Source organism: Neomonachus schauinslandi, chromosome 7 (assembly GCF_002201575.2).
Source record: "Neomonachus schauinslandi chromosome 7, ASM220157v2, whole genome shotgun sequence".
In the NCBI taxonomy this organism is placed as follows: Eukaryota; Metazoa; Chordata; class Mammalia; order Carnivora; family Phocidae; genus Neomonachus; species Neomonachus schauinslandi.
In genome coordinates, this window is record NC_058409.1 from 142,810,012 (window position 1) to 142,831,037 (window position 21,026).

General features: G+C 39.1%; 1 protein-coding gene across 3 annotated transcripts in view; it reads right to left on the minus strand.

Annotated features, from left to right (window-relative positions):
- Positions 1-21,026, minus strand: part of MARCHF6 (membrane associated ring-CH-type finger 6) — a 75,908-nt gene that overhangs the window by 11,216 nt on the left and 43,666 nt on the right. For 2 of the 3 annotated variants that reach the window (XM_044917185.1, XM_021702545.1), the window contains 13 exons: positions 20,628-20,679; positions 18,609-18,667; positions 16,861-16,941; positions 16,522-16,590; positions 16,367-16,441; positions 14,954-15,088; positions 12,989-13,108; positions 11,720-11,820; positions 8,652-8,789; positions 7,420-7,624; positions 5,567-5,636; positions 3,383-3,564; positions 1,539-1,673 (listed from right to left, as the gene is read on the minus strand). In XM_044917185.1, the coding sequence (XP_044773120.1) occupies positions 1,539-1,673; positions 3,383-3,564; positions 5,567-5,636; positions 7,420-7,624; positions 8,652-8,789; positions 11,720-11,820; positions 12,989-13,108; positions 14,954-15,088; positions 16,367-16,441; positions 16,522-16,590; positions 16,861-16,941; positions 18,609-18,667; positions 20,628-20,679 (1,422 nt within the window). Of the gene's footprint in view, positions 1-1,538; positions 1,674-3,382; positions 3,580-5,566; positions 5,637-7,419; positions 7,625-8,651; positions 8,790-11,719; positions 11,821-12,988; positions 13,109-14,953; positions 15,089-16,366; positions 16,442-16,521; positions 16,591-16,860; positions 16,942-18,608; positions 18,668-20,627; positions 20,680-21,026 lie in introns of all 3 variants that reach the window. The other variant, XM_021702544.1, reaches the window with a different exon arrangement.

Here is a 21,026-nt window from a genome sequence, read left to right on the forward strand (position 1 = left end):
CTTGCTAGGCAGCAATAGTAACTGAAGACCCATCGACCTTCACCTGATGGGTTCCGTATCCACTGACAATCCTTGCTGGAATCATTTATTTTGTTAACTATTGCAAAATACTGATTTTCTTTTTAAAGATTTTATTTATTTATTTGAGAGAGAGAATGAGATAGAGAGAGCATGAGAGGGGGGAGGGTCAGAGGGAGAAGCAGACTCCCTGCTGAGCAGGGAGTCCAATGCGGGACTCGATCCTGGGACTCCAGGATCATGACCTCAGCCGAAGGCAGTCGCTTAACCAACTGAGCCACCCAGGCGCCCGCAAAATACTGATTTTCTAAATCTGTTAATTCCTCTACATTTGTTAGCTGGCATTATTCTGTAAAAAACAGCTTTCCTTCAATCCCTGATGCTATCTGACTATACTGCGATACATCTCTTATACAAAGACATCACATGTGCTTATTTCCCTCTCTCTCACTCTCCTCTCCGAGTCTGATCCAGAGCACACTGGATTTGAGGCAGTTCCAGACATATGCTCTATCTCACTGCGTGGTCTGCCCCCTCCTCCCTCCTAGAGTATCGTTTTCCTTTCTTACCCATTCCTCTATACTCTACTAGGTTGTCCTAGACATTGTCCCCTACAGAAAACCAAATCCCAACTCCCAAAACCAGGATAAATACCTCTCCCACATGATGCTGCAGCAACCTGTGCTTGCCCCAGTCACAGAGCAGCCTACCTGTTACCTGTCTGTCTGGCCCACCTGCCTGTAAGGTGCACAAAAGAAGTTCCTGCATTGGCCTCATTTCCATCTGAGTGAGTTATACAATACAGGGTTTTAGCACTAATGTAAATATGTGCTGTTAAATGAAGTTTTTGTGGAGCTCTTCATCTGGAAAGGAGAGGAAGGGAAATCCCACATAATTTTCATTTCCAGTAAATCCACTGTCATATACAAGAGGAAACAGAAACAAGGCTGAGAAGCCTCTGAATGACCGAAGCAGTGCCTAGCTCTTTCCCCTAGGATCTCTTAAGAATTTGAAGTCTATGATGCTAATTTCCGGCTCTAAATACTATAGAAAAGTTTCCCTACTAGCTTTAAGATCTTTTGTGACCTATATAAGTTCGTCAGAATGCTCTTTTTAATAAGCCTGTGACTTTGTGGGAAAACATGCTGTAATTATTTTAAAAATGTAAGTTACTGCTTAAAGTCTCAAACCTAAAAGAAGCAAGATATATCACCCTAACTAAAAAGTGGAAAGATCAATGCATGTTAGTTTGTATCTTTAAATATCATGTGAAGCCTAAATGAATAGTGACATTTCAACCTATAAAGACCTTTTAAAGGAATTATATGACCTGCATATTCTGAAGGCAATAGATTAAAATGCATTATTTAATCGATTTTATAAGGGTTCCTACAATAGAAAAAAATAAGGAGTCTTTCTAAACAAACCACCTATAATCATTTAAAAAAAAAAAAAAAATCAAGGATTTTTCTGATCCAAGGTCCACAAAGAAAAATCACGAGCAAAAGTCAGGCACTTACCTGCCATGGGTAAAAAAGAGGAGTCTGATCCAAGGGAACCCTCAGGGGAGCAACAATAACCAGTTCAAACAGGAGCCCCAGCAAGAGCGGGACAACTCCCGCCAACAGCACGGCAACTATCAAAGTCTTCATGATCTATTAGGAAACGAGGCCATGTCACTAGAGAGTCTTTCTGATTTTCAGCTAAACTATTCCATTTGGAAATTTATTTTTCTTCTTTAACCTGATGCCTAACAGAATATATTATTACCTCACATACATTTTATGTTACACCATTAAATGAAATTTGAATGTGTATATACAAGCTCAAGCTATAACAGAAGCATGAAATTATTATGCATTTTTGCTATAAAATTCTAAAAAATTCATTTTATTACATATATTAATCAGGTGGCTGTGCTGTTTTTTTCAATCTCATTCTCAGAAGTAGGCTTCTGTTTGTCCAAGGAAAGCTACTGATTATCCCAAGCTGCTATTCCAATGGCGGCCAACTCAAAGGCTGACCCTGAGGTGGACTGGTATAGGGAGAAGGGCTCTGTATAACCCCAGTGAAGGTAATTAATCAATCTGATCAAACTAGCTCCCTTCAGAACCCTCTATGGTCCAACAAAACTCACTATGATGACAGAAATGTCCTATATCTGTGTTGCCAATATGGTAGCCATTAGCCACATGGCTAGAGCCACAGCTCTAGAATTTGAACAAAGCAACACAAAATGAAAGTCAAAACAAAGAGAAAAAAAGAAAGACTATGAAAGCATCACTACAGAATCCTGATGAAGAAAGGAGTCTTTAGAGTGGCTCTGATGTCTGAGGACCTCCCTTTTTCTTAAGGTAGCCTCAATGAGTATGTCTGCTGTTTCAACAAGAGACTAATATGATGTGGGTGAAGATGCAGTACTTGTTTTAAATGGCATACTAAAGATCAAGAAGAGTATCAAATGAAAACTGGTATTAGCTGGTTTCTGTATTTTAAATATAGTTATGTGTCTCATTATCTTGTGGAATTAAATAGCAATTAAAGCCCTCTATTCATAATATAAAATAAATCTCATGTTTTTCTTTCAACACTAATATTAACCTTTCAGTGAAATCAAAATGTTTTTCTTTCAACACTAATATTAACCTTTCAGTGAAATGAAAATCTAAATTCAGATACAAAACTAGGATTATACAAAAGAAGAGGCATAAGTAGTGACCTAAACCTATTTACCAGTCATAGCCAACATCACAATCAATAAATCACCATCTTACACTGCCATTTTTTCCCCCACCTTTGTGCAACTAAGTACTTTACTGAGTAATAATTTCCATTACTTACTACACTTTCACATTAGCCAAGACATTCTTGAATTAGCAATAGAATGTGTAATTAAAGGAATCCCATTTATATGAAAAACATATAAAACTTAATCCTGAAGTCAAGATTTTACATATTCAAATAGATCAAAAAATCAAATTTTAGAAAAAATATCTTAAAGGAAATTTTCACTTAAACTGATTTTAAATTCTACAGAGTATCTTATTCTTTAAGAATTTCCAAAACAACTTTTCTAATTGCATTACTTACTTAAGGGCCTAACTGGATCACTTAATAGCATGATTTTCTTTTGACCCTTGAATACATCTGACACATCTGACCATGGTTCTCAGAATGAACCAGAAAGCTACTACTGTCTTAAAGGAATAGTCCTTCTAATTAAAAAAAAAAAAAAAAAAAAAAAATTCTTTTTAAAATATAAACAAAAAAAAAAAAAGAAAAGAAAAAAATTTAAAAAAACGACTGAAAAAAAATATCCACTACTCCTGTCATATAAGATCAGTTCTTTATTAGAAAAACCTACCATGAGGGACCACTCTTTAACCTTCTGGAAGATCACTCTGCGTCCCTGTGGCATCCATGCCACGAGCACCGTCACTGCCCTTATGGTGAGCCAGCAAACATAGAGACCACAAGCAGCTGTGTAGAGCTCATGAATTTTGGCAGTCCCCGTCCAAAATGACATTAACCAACGGCCAGCAAATACTGAAAAGAGAAAGGCTGATAAATGAGATATATGGCTATCTATGTAAAAACTGCCTCACATAAAGAGTGAATACAAATAAATTCTACCATGTACCAATAAAAATCTACATCAAGCAAGATGATTTATAAAGTAACTTTCTTCACATGGTTACTCCTCAATAAGGCTAGAGAAAACAGCAAGGTCCAAATGTCTTGTGTATTTTTCTATGGATTGATTTCCTCTTAATACAGTACTATTTATTATTTTCAAATACCTAAAAGAAGCTAATGGCTGTGCTGAGCATTTTCCATGTATTATATCATTAATCCTCCCCAAATCCCCCAAGTAGCCACTATATCTCCATTCTGAAGATTAGGAAACCAAAGCTCAGCAACAGAACCTTGCCCAACCAAGGTCATGTGCGGGTGGAGGCTGAATTTGAACTCATGCCTATGTGACAAAGCTCATGCTCTTGACCAATGAACCACACTGCCTCCAATTAAATTAAACCAGCTCATCAACAGTTAAGTCTTACAAGCCGCAATGCTCGTAAGACTTCTTTGCAACCTCCCAAAATGGTTTGGGTGTGAAGACAATTTGTTTTTAAAGACAAATGTTATGCGAAACAAACACATGGATAGATAGATACAATTTCACATACTTCTAATCAAGTGTTTTTGAGAGGACAGGGTTAAGTTTTTAATTTGTAGTATATTATCATCAGAAAGTAAACCATGGAGGGAAACAGCCTCCTTCGCCACCTTAAATGCATATATGACACCAAGCATTTCTAGGATTAAACATGACTATGTTCTTCCCATTAGATGGTGAGATTGGGTTAACAGGGAAATATTCAGTTAACAATATTTAATGAAATTAAAGTACTTTTACTGCCAAATTCAGGTACTACGTTTCCTTCAAGTTTTTCTTAATATTTCTGATAAAAACATGAAAATGGAACATAAAAACCACAAATGTAAAACAGTCCAAAATTCAAAAACTAAGTTTTCTCAGCAATATGTTTACTACACTGCACCTAACCGTTAATCACTTTGTCATTTTAACAGCTGTGATTATGAGTAGTGAGGATTTAGCAAGCACAGTTCTAAAGGTCAAAGTCATTATTCAGAAACTTGCAAAAAAATTTTTATCACCACTTGTCGTTAAATCACAATTCCTACAGATTAGAGAATATTCTCATTATTTTTAGAAACCTCACTTGAAATTATATTTTCTACTTGCTCCTTCCTGACCTTATTAGCCCTCATGGAAAAACTCAAGTATTTCATACAAATTTGATTTATAAAATTATAGAGGTAGTGCTATAATCAAGATACTAACTCAATATACATTTATGTGCTTGTAAGAGATGAAAACTATCTTCCACTTAATGATTTTTTAAGCAGCCAGCATGTATCAGTATGATTTAGAATTTTCTTGCTTGCTATACACACTAACTGGGAGGGTGGGGGCAGCAAGCTCTTCCTGAGACTTTGTCACTGGCTTTGGACTCGACCCCATTTACCTCTGACCTTTGCAGAACATGACAAACTATTATATTCATCCACAGTGTCTTACTTGTTAGATAAGGAGACGGTGTCTAGCCAAAATTTAAAGATTAGTATTTTTGAATACCAGATGATAAAGGGAAACAGTCTGACTTTATAAAGTGTCTAGTAACACCATACAGTGGACTGGAAAGATACAGTGAGGGCAAACATAATTAACATCAAAAGACTGGCTTGAAAAAATGATTTAAGTCACAGATAACTTTTTGAAAACCCATTCTATAAAGAGACTATCTCCAAGAAAACTGAGCGACCACATATACTTTACTTCTAAAACTGAATCAGGAATTTTATCTTGATTTTGTTCACCCCTCTGTTCCAGTACAAATGACTCCAAGGAGAGGGGGAGCCCTAAAAAGATCAATATCCCATATTCAATCAAAAATAAGGGGCAAACTATTTCAAGTTTATACTTGATGAAAGATACAAAGCATCTCACGTCATTAGCTCATACCTGGTAGAGTAAGGCAGATGAGGCTGGCAATCAGTAAGGTTATACACATGAAGACAATCAACAAAAAAATCTGTAAGGCAAAACATAAGACTGCATAAATGGTTCATGTGCTCAACATGACACCCCTCAAAGAATCAGCACAATTCTCGCAGTAAAAATAAATTGCCTATATTTCCAGGTTTCCTTCCACTTCACATAAAAAGGCATTTTTATTTTAGGTAAAATTACCATAATTTTGGCCAAAAGAAAATATTTGAAATATATTTTCATATAGTCAGATACATCAGCAAGTAACAAGTAAATATATTTTTTAATCAGAGAGCATACAAATAAAACATAATCAGCTTAAATTTTCCCTATTAATTAAAACTAAAAACATTCCCTTTTTAATCAAATTCTCAAAAACAAGTTTTTATGAAAGGAGAGTGCTGTCCAATTAGAACTTTCTGTGGAAGCTGCACGGCCCGACACAGCAGCCACCAGCACAAGTGGTCACGGAGCGCCAGACACACAGTCAGGGTGAACGAGTAATGAAATTTTACACTGCATTTACTCTGGTGTAATCCCACTAGAAAAGTACGTTTTTTTTTTCTTTTTTCAGCTTTATTGAGGTGTAACCGACAAAATTATAAAGTGTACAATGGGATTTGCTGTATGTACACACTGTAAAGGGATTCCCACCATTAAAGTAATTAACACATCATCATACCACATCCTTACAAATTGTATTCACTTTTAATTAAGTTTAAATGTAAATAGCCATGCGTAGCTGGGGGTTCCTGCACTGAGCAGAGCAGATAAAAAGGGAACACACTAAGAGGAAAGCAGCTGCCCCGGGCAGAAAAGGAGCAAGGGTTGCTTGCCTTCTACCTTACCAGGCACCCCTCTTCCCCTGCCCAGAAGGCAAAGCTCTAGCGGGAAGACTGAAAGGGATGTACAATCACACTCTAAAGAGGAGCCTTTAAGGCTGTCAGCTTTCGCTGCTTAAGAAACCTCCTACCGGTTGTCTCTGATCTGGGCCCAAAAACACCTCTAAGAGCCTCATCTCCCAGGACTCCTCCCATCTCTCACGCTCACCTGCATACGCCCCACCCTCTAGATACACTTAATTCCCTGCAGTTCCAAACCTACCATGTCTAACCTGCCTCTTGGTTTGGCACGTGCCTGGAGTGCCCTTCCGTTTTTCCATTTTGTTCTCTGTCTGGCCTAACCTTAGAGACTTAAAATCATCACCTCCTCCACATGGATTCCTGAATGCCTTCCAAAAAAGCGTTCTGTGGAGCAAGGAGTGACCAACTGTGCAACAAGTTACCATATAGCAAGTGAGGTGAGGACTAAGGCCTGAGGATCAAATTTAACAACACAAAAGCCACCATGGCGACCCCTGTCAGGAAGAGTTTTGGTGGAGTTTGGGGGGAAAGTTGTGCTGGGACAGGCACTTCCTTAACCAGTCTGGTCTTCAGTTTCATCAGATGTAAACATGAGATTACTACTCCCTTGCAGTATTGGGATGGACAGTAAGTGGGAAAAACATTAGAATGCCCATTCCAGTTCCTGACACATAGCTAAACTAGATCAATAATGTTAATTTCTTATTTTCACTAGGGTCTTTAACACTGCTGCTCTCAAACAGCAGGTAGCAAAAGCACACAGAATCCCAACACTATGATCCATCTCTAAAATCCGACAAACTTACCTGATATTCACATGTATCAGGCTGCTAATGGGAGGACTAGGGGTTCTTGTCAGGAGACTGTAAGATAGGTCTATACAGAGGACTACGTGCTAATAGCACTTTTCTCAAAAGACATTTGAAAAAAACTTGACTTCCACTTCAGTCTTATAGTACCTACCCTGAGTGGAAAATTTAAAGGCCGACGATAAGGCTGAAAGCCAACCGGCCCTCCTTGCTGGAGTATGGCTTGGTGGGCTGCATGTAGGCCTTCCCCCACCACGGGAATAGCGTTGTTATTTCGAGCATGCTGATTATTGTTAACTTGTTGATTTGCACTGTTCTCGTTTTCTTCCTGGTCTCCCAATAAATAGGAATGAAGATCCCTGTGTAAAAATTACATCCTCACTTCAGATCAGAATAAACAGCAGACATGAGACTTACTTTCTTATTATTACTTAAGGTAGAAAATGTACAAGTAGAATCTGTACACAGCAATGTTAAGTACTTCATTCTGGTCTAAATGTTGGTACCTGCTTTAAAGTAAACCTTTCCAAATTTAATGTTAATGTCCACAACACCCCACAATTCAGCTCAGCTACCATGTCTGCTGTGGCGTGGAGCTCAGCTACAACCTCCAGACCACACTTCAGTCATGGCAAACATGCCAGGGCGAGGAGGAGGCAGCTTGGGGCAGGCAGAGACAGGCACCTGCTCAACCCAATACAACCAAATGCAGATTTCACGGTAAGGTCTCTGCAGAATACCACATATTTTCTGAAAGAAACATTTAAATTACAAAGATCCAACTTTAAAATAAGTATCTAATATGGAAAGCTTGAAAAAAATAAAAGGCAACGTGTTGACTAAATGCCGGAGAAACCACTTGCCAGGATAGGACTTCTAAAATAATCAGGATTGGGGCGCCTGGGTGGCTCAGTCAGTGTAGCTTCTGCCTTCAGCTCAGGTCATGATCCCGGAGTCCTGGGATGGAGCCCCTGTTGGACTCCCTACTTGGTGGGGAGTCTGCTTCTCCCTCTCCTTCTGCCCGCCCCCCCGGCCCCACTCTCTCTTTCTCAAATCTTTAAATAAAATAAAATTTAAAAAATAATCAGGATTAAGTTGGTTTGCTTTTAATGCACTGAAAAAAAATGTTTACTTATACCCTGTGTAATGCAGTCAAAGAACCTGGGCCAGCAGCAAACCTCTGTAAGAGGGTAAAAACATGCATACCTTCTCCATAAAAGAACGGACAATAATAATTAGAAAAATAAGAAAAATTAAGAATTAAAAGAACCTGCAGATACCACTAAATGGTCTCTTCTTAAAACTATTTCCTGAGGTGGCGGCGGGGGGGGGGGGGGGGGGGCATGGAACGTACTCTGTCAGAAGGGTTATCATGGGCCTACTTACAGCAAGTATCCAGCAGTAACAGTCCATGCTCGCACAAGCCCTTTCAGCCACTGCCGCGTGTGTCCCTGTTCAAGCAGCGCTGGCAAGACCACCTGAAGCAGAAGCAGCTCAAGGGACAGTTCACTCACTGGAGCATCACTAAGACAATTAAAAACAGCTGTAATTCACAATATGAATCTATTTTCCATTATAACTATATCAAATGTTAAACATCTGATGGGAAAACTCCTTGGAAGAGTCTTATGAACTCACTGTCGTTATCACCTCTCCCCCACTCTCCCTTGAAGCCAGCAAGGCTTACCCCTCCGACTCCTCCAAAACTGTTCCCCACAAGGATCACCAATGACCTTGGTGTCATTAAACCTGATGATCAGTCGTGGTGCTCACCTCACTTGCTGTGTAGCAACACGTTACACAACCGGTCACTCCTTGCTCCTCAAAACACATTCTCCCTAGATGCCTTTCTAGATCTGTTAGTTGTCCTTCAGCTCCCTGGGCTGGAGACAATGAGGGTCCCAGGCTCTGCTCCTCTCTCCTCTCATCTATGCATGCTCTCTGGATAAAAGCAAACTCATGTGGCTTAAAATACCATGTTTCTGTAAATTTCTATGTACCACTCAGACATCTACCCTAACTCCCAACTTTATACCCCAAGTGCCAACTCAGTGTCTCCTATAGACATTAGACATCTTAAATTGATCATTATCAAATTTCCACTCTTCCCTTTTAATCCTGTTCCCCCACAGCCTTCCTCACCTCAGTAAATGGCAACTCCATCTTTCCAGATGCTCAGGACAGGAACTTCCATCCTTGACTGCCTTTTTTTCACTCCACACTCAAAGAGTCCTACTGAGTGGACTCTAAGAATACCCTAAATCTCAATTCTCATGACCTCCATGGCTACTTCCTTCACCTAGCTACCCTCCCCTCCCACCAGGATCCCTGCATTATCCTCCCAGCTGGCTTCCTGCTCCTGCCCTGGCCACCCTGAGCCAGTCTCTTCTCATTCCAGCAGCCACAGTGATACTCGTTAATCTGCACCAGATCACTCTTCTGTTCCAACCTTTCCAAGAACTCCCTAAATCACTCAAGTTAAAGCCAAAGTGCTTACACTGGCTTAGGAGCCTCTCTAGGATCTGACTTCCCATGACCTTTCTGACCTCACAGCCAACTACCATGCTTTCCTTCTACTCCAGCCGAACTGGCCTTCCTGCTGCTCCTCAAACAGACCTCAATGTCACTGCACTTGCCCGACCCCCTGCAAGGACACTCTACCGCCAGGAATCCACATGGCTCACTGCCTCAGCACTCCTTCAGGGCTTTCCTCAACTGTCCCCTCCTCAGGTCCCCATCAGTCACTTCTAAATTACAACCCCATTCTGACCACTCTCTCTATTCCCTTTGTCTGCTTCATTTTTCCCCACAGTATTTATGGCCCCTGATATACTATACTATGTTTTATCTATTTCTATGGCTGTCTCCCCCTCACTGAAATGTAAGTGCTACAAGAACAGAATTTTCCTGATTCTGTTTTGTTCACTGTTATATATGTAGTGCACAGAAAAGTACCAGGCATATCATGGGCCCTCAATTGTTTTTAATGGAAGAATGGGAGTAAAAACCACTATGTAGTCCAAAAACTTTGCTAAACTTCTAGGTATAACTGACTACTAAAATGGGTCTATCCTAACAATATCTAAAGCCAAAACCTGTGCTTCCTGGTTCCATGACCAGATCCAAATACATAAGGAGGGAGTAATGATTTAGTTAGGGAAAAACTCAGAGAATAAAACCTTAATTTGGATTTTGAGGAAAGATAACAAAGCTTGCCAGGCAAACAGGGGGAGGAAGGTTATTCCAAACAGAAAGGGAAAAACAAGGGATAGCTAAGTATTTTAGGGAGACTTAATGGAGGGGAACATGGCTGGAGAACAGAATTCAAGTCAGACAATGCTGGGACAAGACGCTGGAAAGTCAATGTGAGATTATGCCAAGCCTTGCCTGTCTTTCTAAATGACCCAGATATTATCACGTAGATTATGGAGAGGCAGGGTGTTAAGGATGGGTTATAAATGGAGAAGAAGAGGAAGGCCTAAACTAAGGAAGTGGTAAATCAAGTTGGATTAGATAAGAGATCTTTTAAAAGGAGACTTGGGGCTCCTGGGTGGCTCAGTTGGTTAAGTGTCCAACTTTTGATTTCAGCTCAGGTCATGATCTCAGGGTCCTGGGAGCAAGCCCGTTTGGGACTCCATGCTTAGCAGGGAGTGTACTTGAGGATTCTCTCTCCCCCTCTCCCTTTGTCCCTTCCCCCACTAATATGCTCTAAAATAAATAAATAAATCTCTAAAAAAATAAAATGAGACTTAAAAGATTTAAAGACCAATTAGAAATAATTGGGTGACTCAGTCGGTTAAGCATCTGCCTTCAGCTCAGGTCATGATCCCAGAGTCCTGGGATCAGGCCCCGCATCAGGCTCCCTGCTCAGCGGGAAGCCTGCTTCTCCTTCTCCCTCTGCCGCTCCCCCTGCTTGTGCTCTCTCTCTCTTTCTGTCAAATAAATAAAATCTTGAAAAAAGAAAAGAAATCTGAGGAAGAAATCCAAATTTCCTGGCAGATTTCTGTTCAGGTAACTGAAAGGATAATGCAAGTCACTAAAAAAAGGAATACACGAGGAGTGTTCATAGAAAACAGGTTTTTGATGACTTAAGCTTTTAAATCAAAAAGATTTTATAACCATAAACCTTATATCTTACTTTTAATCTATAATTAACTATACAACTATGGTGTATATGATATGGTTTTCATATAAAGATGTCTGTGGCTAACATGCTCTCATTAAGTATGGTAAACATTTCAATGCTGAACAAAGGCACACTTCATTTGCAGAAAAATAAGTAAGTCTTCCTTTGGAAAATGTAAATGCTAAACTAATGCTTATATAATCAAAAATGGCCAAATTCAACTATCAAATGATTTCCAGTATCTGTTTAGAAATGAATGTTTTAAATGTATGGACTCTGGATATCAACAGAGATAAATTAGTAAAGCTTCCAAATTTCAAAAACTCACCTGTAGAGCATGACATTGTATGGAAGAAAATTAGGCAGCAAACTCTTAATTATACGTATAGGAAGCCAGAGCATCAGGAGGACAATGGAGCCAAAGACAATCTGCAGTAAGAAAAAAGGCATGACAGCACTGTAAATCATTCCCATGAGAGACAAGCAGGCTCCTGCACATACCCAACCGATACACAATCCAAGTCTACACCCACCCAGGGTCCAGAGTGTTCTCACTCCACACACTATATACTTGGGTCACTCTGTGAAAAGAATGCATTCCTAGGGAGGCTGCTCCTCTCTCTCTCTAGGACACAAGGGCTCAAACACAGGAGCCACAAAGGATAATCACTGCATGGTATGTGAAGAGAGAGTCAGAAACTTACAAAGAAGGACCAGAGTTGTCTGCAACTTAATAAATCACTTGTAAGTATTATAAGACATGACCCATATTAATGGCTACAAACTTCCCGAACAGCACAATATTGCTTTTTAAATTTTATTTTGGAAAAACTTAAGTTTTAACTAGGTAATTTCTTCTTCCAGGTGGGAAGAAGCCTTGACATACTTCTGTAAGAGTTTAATTTAAGGGGCACCTGGGTGGCTCAGTCAGTTAAGCATCTGCCTTTGGCTCAGGTCATGATCTCAGCATCCTGGGATTGAGCCCCGCATCGGGCTCCATGCTCTGCGGGGAGCCTGCTTCTCCCTCTCCCTCTGCCTGCCTGTCTGCCTACTTGTGATCTCTGTCAAATAAATAAATAAACTCTTAAAAAAAAAGGGGGGGGGGTGCCTGGGTGGCTCAGAGGGTTGAGCATCTGCCTTCAGCTTGGGTCATGATCCCAGGGTTCTGGGATCGAGTCCCACATCGGGCTCCCTGCTAGGCGGGGAGCCTGCTTCTCCCTCTGCCTCTGCCTCTCTCTCTCTCTGACTTTCATGAATAAATTAAAAAAAAAAATTTTTTTTAAATTAAAAAAAAGAGTTTAATTTAAAAGCTATTAATGAATCTCCACTGCTCCAATGCATATTAAATGTAATTCAGAAACCCATAATTAGGCAATTATACTACTAAAAAACTAGAGGGCATTTTTGTCTTAGTAAACATTTTATTTATGTTATCGAAGTAACCAATAAAACAACTATTTGACAAAGAAGTTCTACAAGCTTTGCTAAACATAAATTATTCAATGTATCTACTCTACCAGTCCCTGACCCAAAAAATCCCCAACAAAACAAAAGGGTAGCACACTTTACTTAAAAATCAATAAAAAGGTATGCTTACCACTGACAAAATAAATCTTCGGAGATGCCTATAAATGGGCAAATGGATCATTTCTTGTACTGGATTAAAATCTGGATCATTCAAATTCCTTAGAAACCATAAGACGCCAGGTCGAAGTACCTGCAAATATATATATATGTATACATATATATATTTTTTTTTACCAATATCTTCAGACTCCATATATGAGCTAAAATATTAACATAAAAATAAGCTCTTAAAATTTTGGCTTCATAATAAAATGGGCCCCAGAAAATTCACATGGCTTTCCTATGAAAACAAGTTCCTAAATCAGGACCTATATGAAAACTATCTTGTGTTTGACGTCCTTTGATGCTTTTCATCATTCAATGAAAAAAAATTTATTAAGTACAATTTGTCAAGAAATCTAAGTCTCTGAGGTGAAAAGTAAATACTTTTTTTAAAAACACTGTCACTATATTGCATCATCTCGTAAAAAAAGAATTATGTTGCAATTTATAAATGCTCTAAATAGAAGATCTGATTCCAGTCTCACACTCCTGAGAGGAATTATCTTGTTAATTAAGAAACCCTAAAGCTTCTCAGCATTTTCATTCTACTGTCTACATCTTTTTTCCCTTTCTCAATGGAAATCATCAACCCAAGAGGCTGTGGGTGATAGGGCAATGGATGAGTCTGGGTATCAGCCCTGGGTGGTTCAAATTCACTGAGTTACCCTGTGTAAAGCCTCTCAACTGCCCAAACTGTATTTCTCCATCTTCCAAGTGAGGGGGTATACGACCTCTAAGGTTCCATCCAGCTCCCCAATACTAGGATTCTGTACCAACAAAAAACCACCACACCGAGGAGATGAAAAACTTCATGTAAAAACATTTTATCACTTAACAGTGTATTTCAGAGATTATACATAATTACAGTTTTGAAAAGATTAAGTTAGTCTCAATCACTTGTTTCAAAGAAAGAATACAAGTTTTATCTGCAAACAGACTTTACTGAACTTACACTATATAATTCAGGAGAACATTTTGACCCCAGCCCGCTTCTTAACTCCTCAATATCTCAAAGAACAAAGTACACCAAGAATAGCATTAAGCCTTGATGCTGTTGTATTCCATTCACAATGGATTAGTCAGCCTCCTCCGGCAGCCCTGCACATTCTCCTCCCTGCATTTCTCCATCACCTCTTTCAATGTAGAGTAAGCTGACTTGTCCGATGGCTGTGTTCCTTCCCAGGGTATACGATCAAGAAGAATGGGGATCCTGTCTTTGTTTCTTACTATTACACATCAGCACAGTGTCTGGCCCAGAGTGAACATGCAGTAATATTTGAGGAAAGAATGCACAGCAGCAAGTATACTTGTCAAAATTACTCATTTTTATACTTCCCACTGCATCAGAATGACTGAGCTTGAGACATATACTAATTAAATACTGACCCTACTTTCAGTCTCTTCAAATCAGTAAGGACTATATTCTAAAAATAGGACGAGTACAAGCACCCATCAGGTAAGTGAACTGGAATCATAAAGGACCCTCACTGTAATTCCATACTTAAGGTGCCTGATTACGTATCTTACATTTTGATCCTGCAAAACCATATCCCTTTTGGTATTTCCAGCACCGTTATTTCCTTGAATGAAGTCCAAGACAGACTCACATCACATAAAATTCCAAAAACTTGTATGAGAGGATGGTCGCAATAACTACCAAATAAAGCAAATGCTTTTAGTTTTTTCCCTCAATCTACTCATCTTTCAAACTCATAAATTTTAGAAATAATAAAACTTGTCAATTTTTGAGACAAATGACTAAAAAGAGTTTAAAGAAATAAAGCCAAACTCACGTATCAGCTATTCCTTCTTAGACAAAAATAACAGAGAAAATTAGTTAGGAAATCATCATAGCCTTTGAGGCACAACTTGCGGTTAAAAGAAAAGTCCTTCCCATAAATTTACAGCGTTGGCGTTTCCATGCAGAACTTACCTCTCTCAGCAAGAGGATGAAGGAGGCGAAGTAGAACACATACACCATTCCCACTAGCCAATGCAGAAACATGGTAGTACCCGGAGCTGACTGAAAACTCAGTTCTCGATCTTTCAGAGTAGCATCAAACATTTCCTAAATCAAAACAGAACAGGTGAGAGACATTTGTACCACTTACATTTGCCAAATTAACATCTCCATCTTCCAGGAAGTGAATAAATCACTATGTGTATGGGTTGTGATGTTCTAGGACTACAGTTCTTTTAATGCCATTTCATGGTGTCACAGAAATATAAATGATGTAAGGCTGGATACTATTTCAAAGATGTATAATGACACTTTAAAAATTTAAATATAAGAAGAAAAGACTGATGAACCAGTTGGTGACTAAGAACTTTACTAATGCTGCTGAAGAACCATTTTTGGTTAACGATAACTTTTCAGGGATGCCTGAGGGGTGCAGGTGGGTGAGCATCTGACTCTTGGTTTCAGCTCAGATCTGATCTCAGGGTCCTAAGATGGAGCCCCGCATCAGGCACCATGTTGTGTTCTGCACTTGGCGCCGAGTCTGCTTGGGTTTTTCTCCCTCTCCTTCTGCCCCTCCCCGCTGTGTGCTATCAAATAAATTAATTAATTTAAAAAAATACCTTCTTTCCATGGTTACAGGTCTACATTCATGACAAGTTTTTTTTTTTTTTTTTTTTTTTAAAGAGAGAGAGAGAGAGCACGTGCACAGGAGGGAACGACAGAGGTAGAGAGAATCTTAAGCAGTCTCCCCGCTGAGCGCGGAGCCCCACACAGGGCTCGATCTCACGACCTTGAGATCACGACCTGAGCCAAAACCAAGAGTCAGACGCTTAAAAGACAGCGCCACCCAGGTGCGCTTCCTGACAAGTTTTAATAGTAAGGTACAGGTGAAAATGTTATCTCAGAACCAAAAGCAGCTTTTCTACATACAAAATATTTTTGAAAAGTCAAAACCTGATTATCACTGACAGCAATTAAAAATTATAATCAGGACTGAGCAGCTTAGTTAAAAGAAATGGTTAGAGTTGAATTTATTATTACAAAGACAGTGTTCTTATCAGATTGTTCTCCTTATGTGTATAATGTCTTGGCATTACTGTATAATTTAGAAGAGTAAAATGAATAAGAAAATTCTTCACTGGTTATTAGAAAGGTTCCAGTCAAAATACTCTGACATCAAAAATTTGCACAAAGCCTCAAAAAAAATCAGGTACTCAAGAAAAATTAGTAACATTAACATTTCACAATGATCCATTCTCAGGGAAAAAAAAAAAAAAGGCAAATTATTATCACATAGAGTTTCCTTTAAAAGGAATCCACTCTAAAGATCTCCCTTTTTGACACCTTTACATTATTAGATTATATGATAATGAATAATAAACTTACCAGGGAACAGATGTCCAGCCACCAGCCACAAATGAGAGGGAACACTCCAATCTCTACCACCACTAACAAAGAGACCTTAAGTAAAGACAAAAACCATCAAATACCACCCAAATGGGGAGAAATCATTTCCAGTTTTAACTTATAACAGGAATTACCTTAACAACGATATAGCAGACTCCCAGCAAACGACGAGACCTGTGAAATTTAACAAGAGTTGCCAAGCCCTACAGCATCTAGTCAAGGAAAAATCGAGCATTCAAAGGTACAAAAAAACAGGTACTTATTTAGGTAGTACCTGTGCTGCCTAAATAATTACGTATTATTTGACAGAATTAATTTATTTCATATTTCATCTGCCCTCATCCTCACTACAAATAGCTACAACTTTTACTGAGAGGACAGAAGAAGAGAAACAGTTTTGTCCTTAACAGGAACAACTCTTTGGTATGAATAATAATATCACCAAACATCCATGTTAGTTCATTAAAGGATACGTGACAAATTATCAGTGTTATTGCTAAAAGTATATACCCAACTATGGTTGTGATTAAACCTTCAAAATGAGATGCTTGGACCTGGAAATAAAAATAAATAGCATTTAATTTTACCATCTGGCCTACGTCCCAGCTTGACAATGTATTAAACAATCCGAGAAGACTCAAAGTGAACTGTCTCAGCAACTTACAACTAGACAACCATAAAATCCCCTTGAATGACATCTCTGCAAACCAGATTCTCCCACTGTCAGCGATCTACTCAGGCAGACAAAATAAAAGTAGAGTGATTTGAACGTCACAAAAACAAAAGCTGCACGACACTAGTCTGCACTCTACTCCATCCTGAGGGGGACTGCGGGCTGAGCAATGAAAGCAGCAGCACACTGTGCAAGCAGCCCACCTGCCAGGTATGCCTTAGCTACCTCACCTCCTGCCCCCAGGAGGGACTGCTTAAGTTTCCCCTGCTCTCCAAATCCGTTCCATTTTCAGCTTACAGAAAGTAAAAATTTGGACAGTGACAAATTTTTAGGTTCCTGAATTTCAGACAGCAAGTGCTGACAGTTTGGAAATTCAAATTTACCAAAGCATGTATCTGAACTTTTCAAGTTCTTGTGTTCAACCAGTGAGAACTGAGAGCTGTGTTAAATACTGTAACACATCTCTCTGCTCTTTCAGAACACTTCAGAATGTGATCTTTCAGGATTCACAGACACAAACTAAACAGAACATTCCAGAAATGTCACCTCATCCTTAAAAGACTAGTTCTTTCTGGGGCCCCTGCAAAACAGTTGTAGTTGTTGGGCGCCTGGGTGGCTCAGTTGTTAAGCGTCTGCCTTGGGCTCAGGTCATGATCCCAGGGTCCTGGGATCGAGTCCCACATCAGGCTCCCTGCTCTGCGGGAAGCCTGCTTCTCCCTCTCCCACTCCCCCTGCTTGTGTTCTGCTCTCGCTATGTCTCTTTCTGTCAAATAAATAAATAAAATCTTAAAAAAAAAAAAAAAGTTGTAGTTGACCATTCAAATATTTATCTATCTAAAAACAAGAACAAAATGTCAAAATTAAAACAAATTATTTAGAAAACACTGTAAGCCTATCATTCCAAGACAGACCCATCCTTTTTTTTTTTAGTTGACTGATATACTATTACTTTTCTAAATTCACTATGGGAAAGCTGAGGAAAAGGGAGAGAAGGAAGCAAGGTAATGGAATGGGTCAAAAATCAGCCTTAAGAAACTTTCCAGTAGTGTGCCTTTGGCCCACCCAACAGGAAGGAAGACAGTACACCATGGGATTCAGGACACATTTTCCTTAGCTGGCAACATGACCTACTATGTCTTGAGCTACTGTTAGTTTAAAAAAAAAAAGAATGATGGGCGCCTGGGTGGCTCAGTTGGTTAAGCGACTGCCTTCGGCTCAGGTCATGATCCTGGAGTCCCTGGATCGAGTCCCGCATCGGGCTCCCTGCTCGGCAGGGGGTCTGCTTCTCCCTCTGACCCTCCCCCCTCTCATGTGCTCTCTCTCATTCTCTCTCTCTCTCAAATAAATAAATAAAGTCTTTAAAAAATAATAAATAAATAATAAATAAATAAATAAATAAATAAAAAAGAATGAGATCATGTTGGATAACTATCCCTTTGCGTAAGGCAAATTGAGAAATGAAGTAACTTTACAACACTATCGTTTACTCAACAAATATTAAGTCTGGGGGCAAGTAATAAAGTAAGTTTGTAAAAGTATTATACTCACGTGTTCTTCAAATCCCAAACCAACCAGGGAGAAATGACCAATGTGGTAAGGGCAAAATGCTAAAAGGGGGAGAAAAATTAAATGAAAACTTCAAAATCAAAACAATGAACACTCCTAGTACCAACCCACAGTAAAAGAAACCAGGGCTTTTTGGAGAAATGGAAGATTCCAGAACTGGGGCCAAAAATGTACTGCCTAGGACATTCTCTATAACCAGAGAACAACAAAGATATCAAGGTCTAATAGGCTCATGACAAAAGGACACAGGAACCACCATGAAGAGGGTCTTACTGGCCAAGGAAAGGATGACATGAGCATCAAAGAATGACCAAAACTGATGGAAACACACAGAATGCTTTACAAATCCATGAGTTCATAATACTCAAAAAGGGGAAAGCCAAAAACAACACAAAGGGAAAAAAGGCAACATAAAAAAAAAAAACCCTTTCCTCACCCCTGGAAATAGCCCATCAACTGTTTACCCTGAAAACTGATTAACTGGAGGGACAGAATTGCATATCTGTCTTGCTTCTTCTGAACAAACTGGTTCAGGTTAACTAAGATGTTACTTAGATGCTCCAGTTTAAAGGAAATATGGAGACAAAGAAGTGAGGCGGTAAACATCATACAGGAAACAATTAGACAAATGTAGAAGGCAAGACACAGGACAGCTAACCTAGTCTCTTCAACAAATCAATGGCAAAATAAGCTAGGAGTAGATGAGGGGAGCAAAGAGAAGAATATTCTAGATCAAAAGGAACTTAAACTTAACAACCAAAAGTAATGTGTAGACCTTATTATCTGGATACTCATTCAAACAAACCAACTGTAAAATGACACTTACGGAGACGATCTAGGAATTTTTAACATGATGGATTGTCAGGAAACACTAAATTCTGCTAATTTAGTACAGTGTGATAATAATACTATGGGGTTAAATGAAAAAATATCCTTGGGGCGCGTGGGTGGCTCAGTCGGTTAAGCGTCTGCCTTTGGCTCAGGTAATGATCCCAGGGTCTTGGGATCGAGCCCGCTTTGGGCTCCCTGCTAGGTGGAGAGCCGGCTTCTCCCTCTCCCTCTGCCTGCCACTCTGCCTACTTGTGCTCTCTCTGTCAAATAAATGAATAAAAAATCTTAAAAAAAGTATTAAAAAAAATGAAAAAATATCCTTAACATTTTCAGAGTAAAAATTTTGTAGTCTCTTTTCTTCAAATCTTTCGTGTCATGTTAATAAAATTTTACTTTTTTTCTTAATAAAATTTAATTACATCTTCCTTATGGCAAAATTAATTGAACAGCATAGATTATTAGGGAAGCAGGGAGGGGGACTCAATCATTAAGACAAAAGTCAGAGTGAATCTATAGGGATCGGGCCACCAAACCTTTTTATTTATTTATTTATTTATTAAAAAGATTTTATTTATGTATTTGACAGAGACAGCGAGAGAGGGAACACAAGCAGGGGGAGTGGGAGAGGGAGAAGCAGGCTCCCCGCAGAGCAAGGAGCCCGATGCAGGGCCCGATCCCAGGACCCTGGGATCGTGACCTGAGCCAAAGGCAGACGCTTAACGACTGAGCCACCCAGGTGCCCTGCCACCAAACCTTTTTAATCAAGTATTCCATGGGCAGAAATTTTTTTGAATAAGTATTCCCAACATATTGAAATTTGTAAATCATACACACATTTTACTAACATATTATGTGTATTATAAAGCACAAAACGGGGCGCCTGGGTGGCTCAGTCATTGAGCGTCTGCCTTCAGCTCAGGTCATGATCCCAGGGTCCTGGGATCGAGCCCCGCATAGGGCTCCCTGCTCAGCGGGGAGTCTGCTTCTCCCTCTCCCTCTGCTGCTCCCCCTGCTTGTGTTCCCTCTCTCTCTGTGTCAAATAAATAAATAAATCTTTAAAATAAAAAATAAATAAAAAATAAAAATGAAAACAAAACCTATAACAAGGCTCCTAGAAAACTGAACTCCTATCATACTACCATAAATAACAGCATTATAACCACCACTTACCAAAAACAAGAATGAACAATGTGTTTAAAGACACCACCCAGAAGACATGTTCCTAAAGGAAAAGAGCATTAATAAAACAGAGTCAATTCTTCTTCCATGTCTAACTGGACTACTCCACTTGACTGAAATTTTCACTCCATAATGTTGAGATTTCATTACGTGCAACTTCTCATTTTTCATTAAACAGCTCATAAAACTAAGCCTAATAAAATTCAAGTTCATAATGTTACATGCCGGAAAAAAAAAAAAATCCATAAACATTTCCTCTTCAGAAATTAGTAAGCCACTACAAACTACACAGATTCTCATAAATAACCAGATTTCATTTAAATCAAATGATGCTGAAAAATTCCAAATGGAGGAAAATTTGAAAATCACATTAATTCTGAACTTCACATC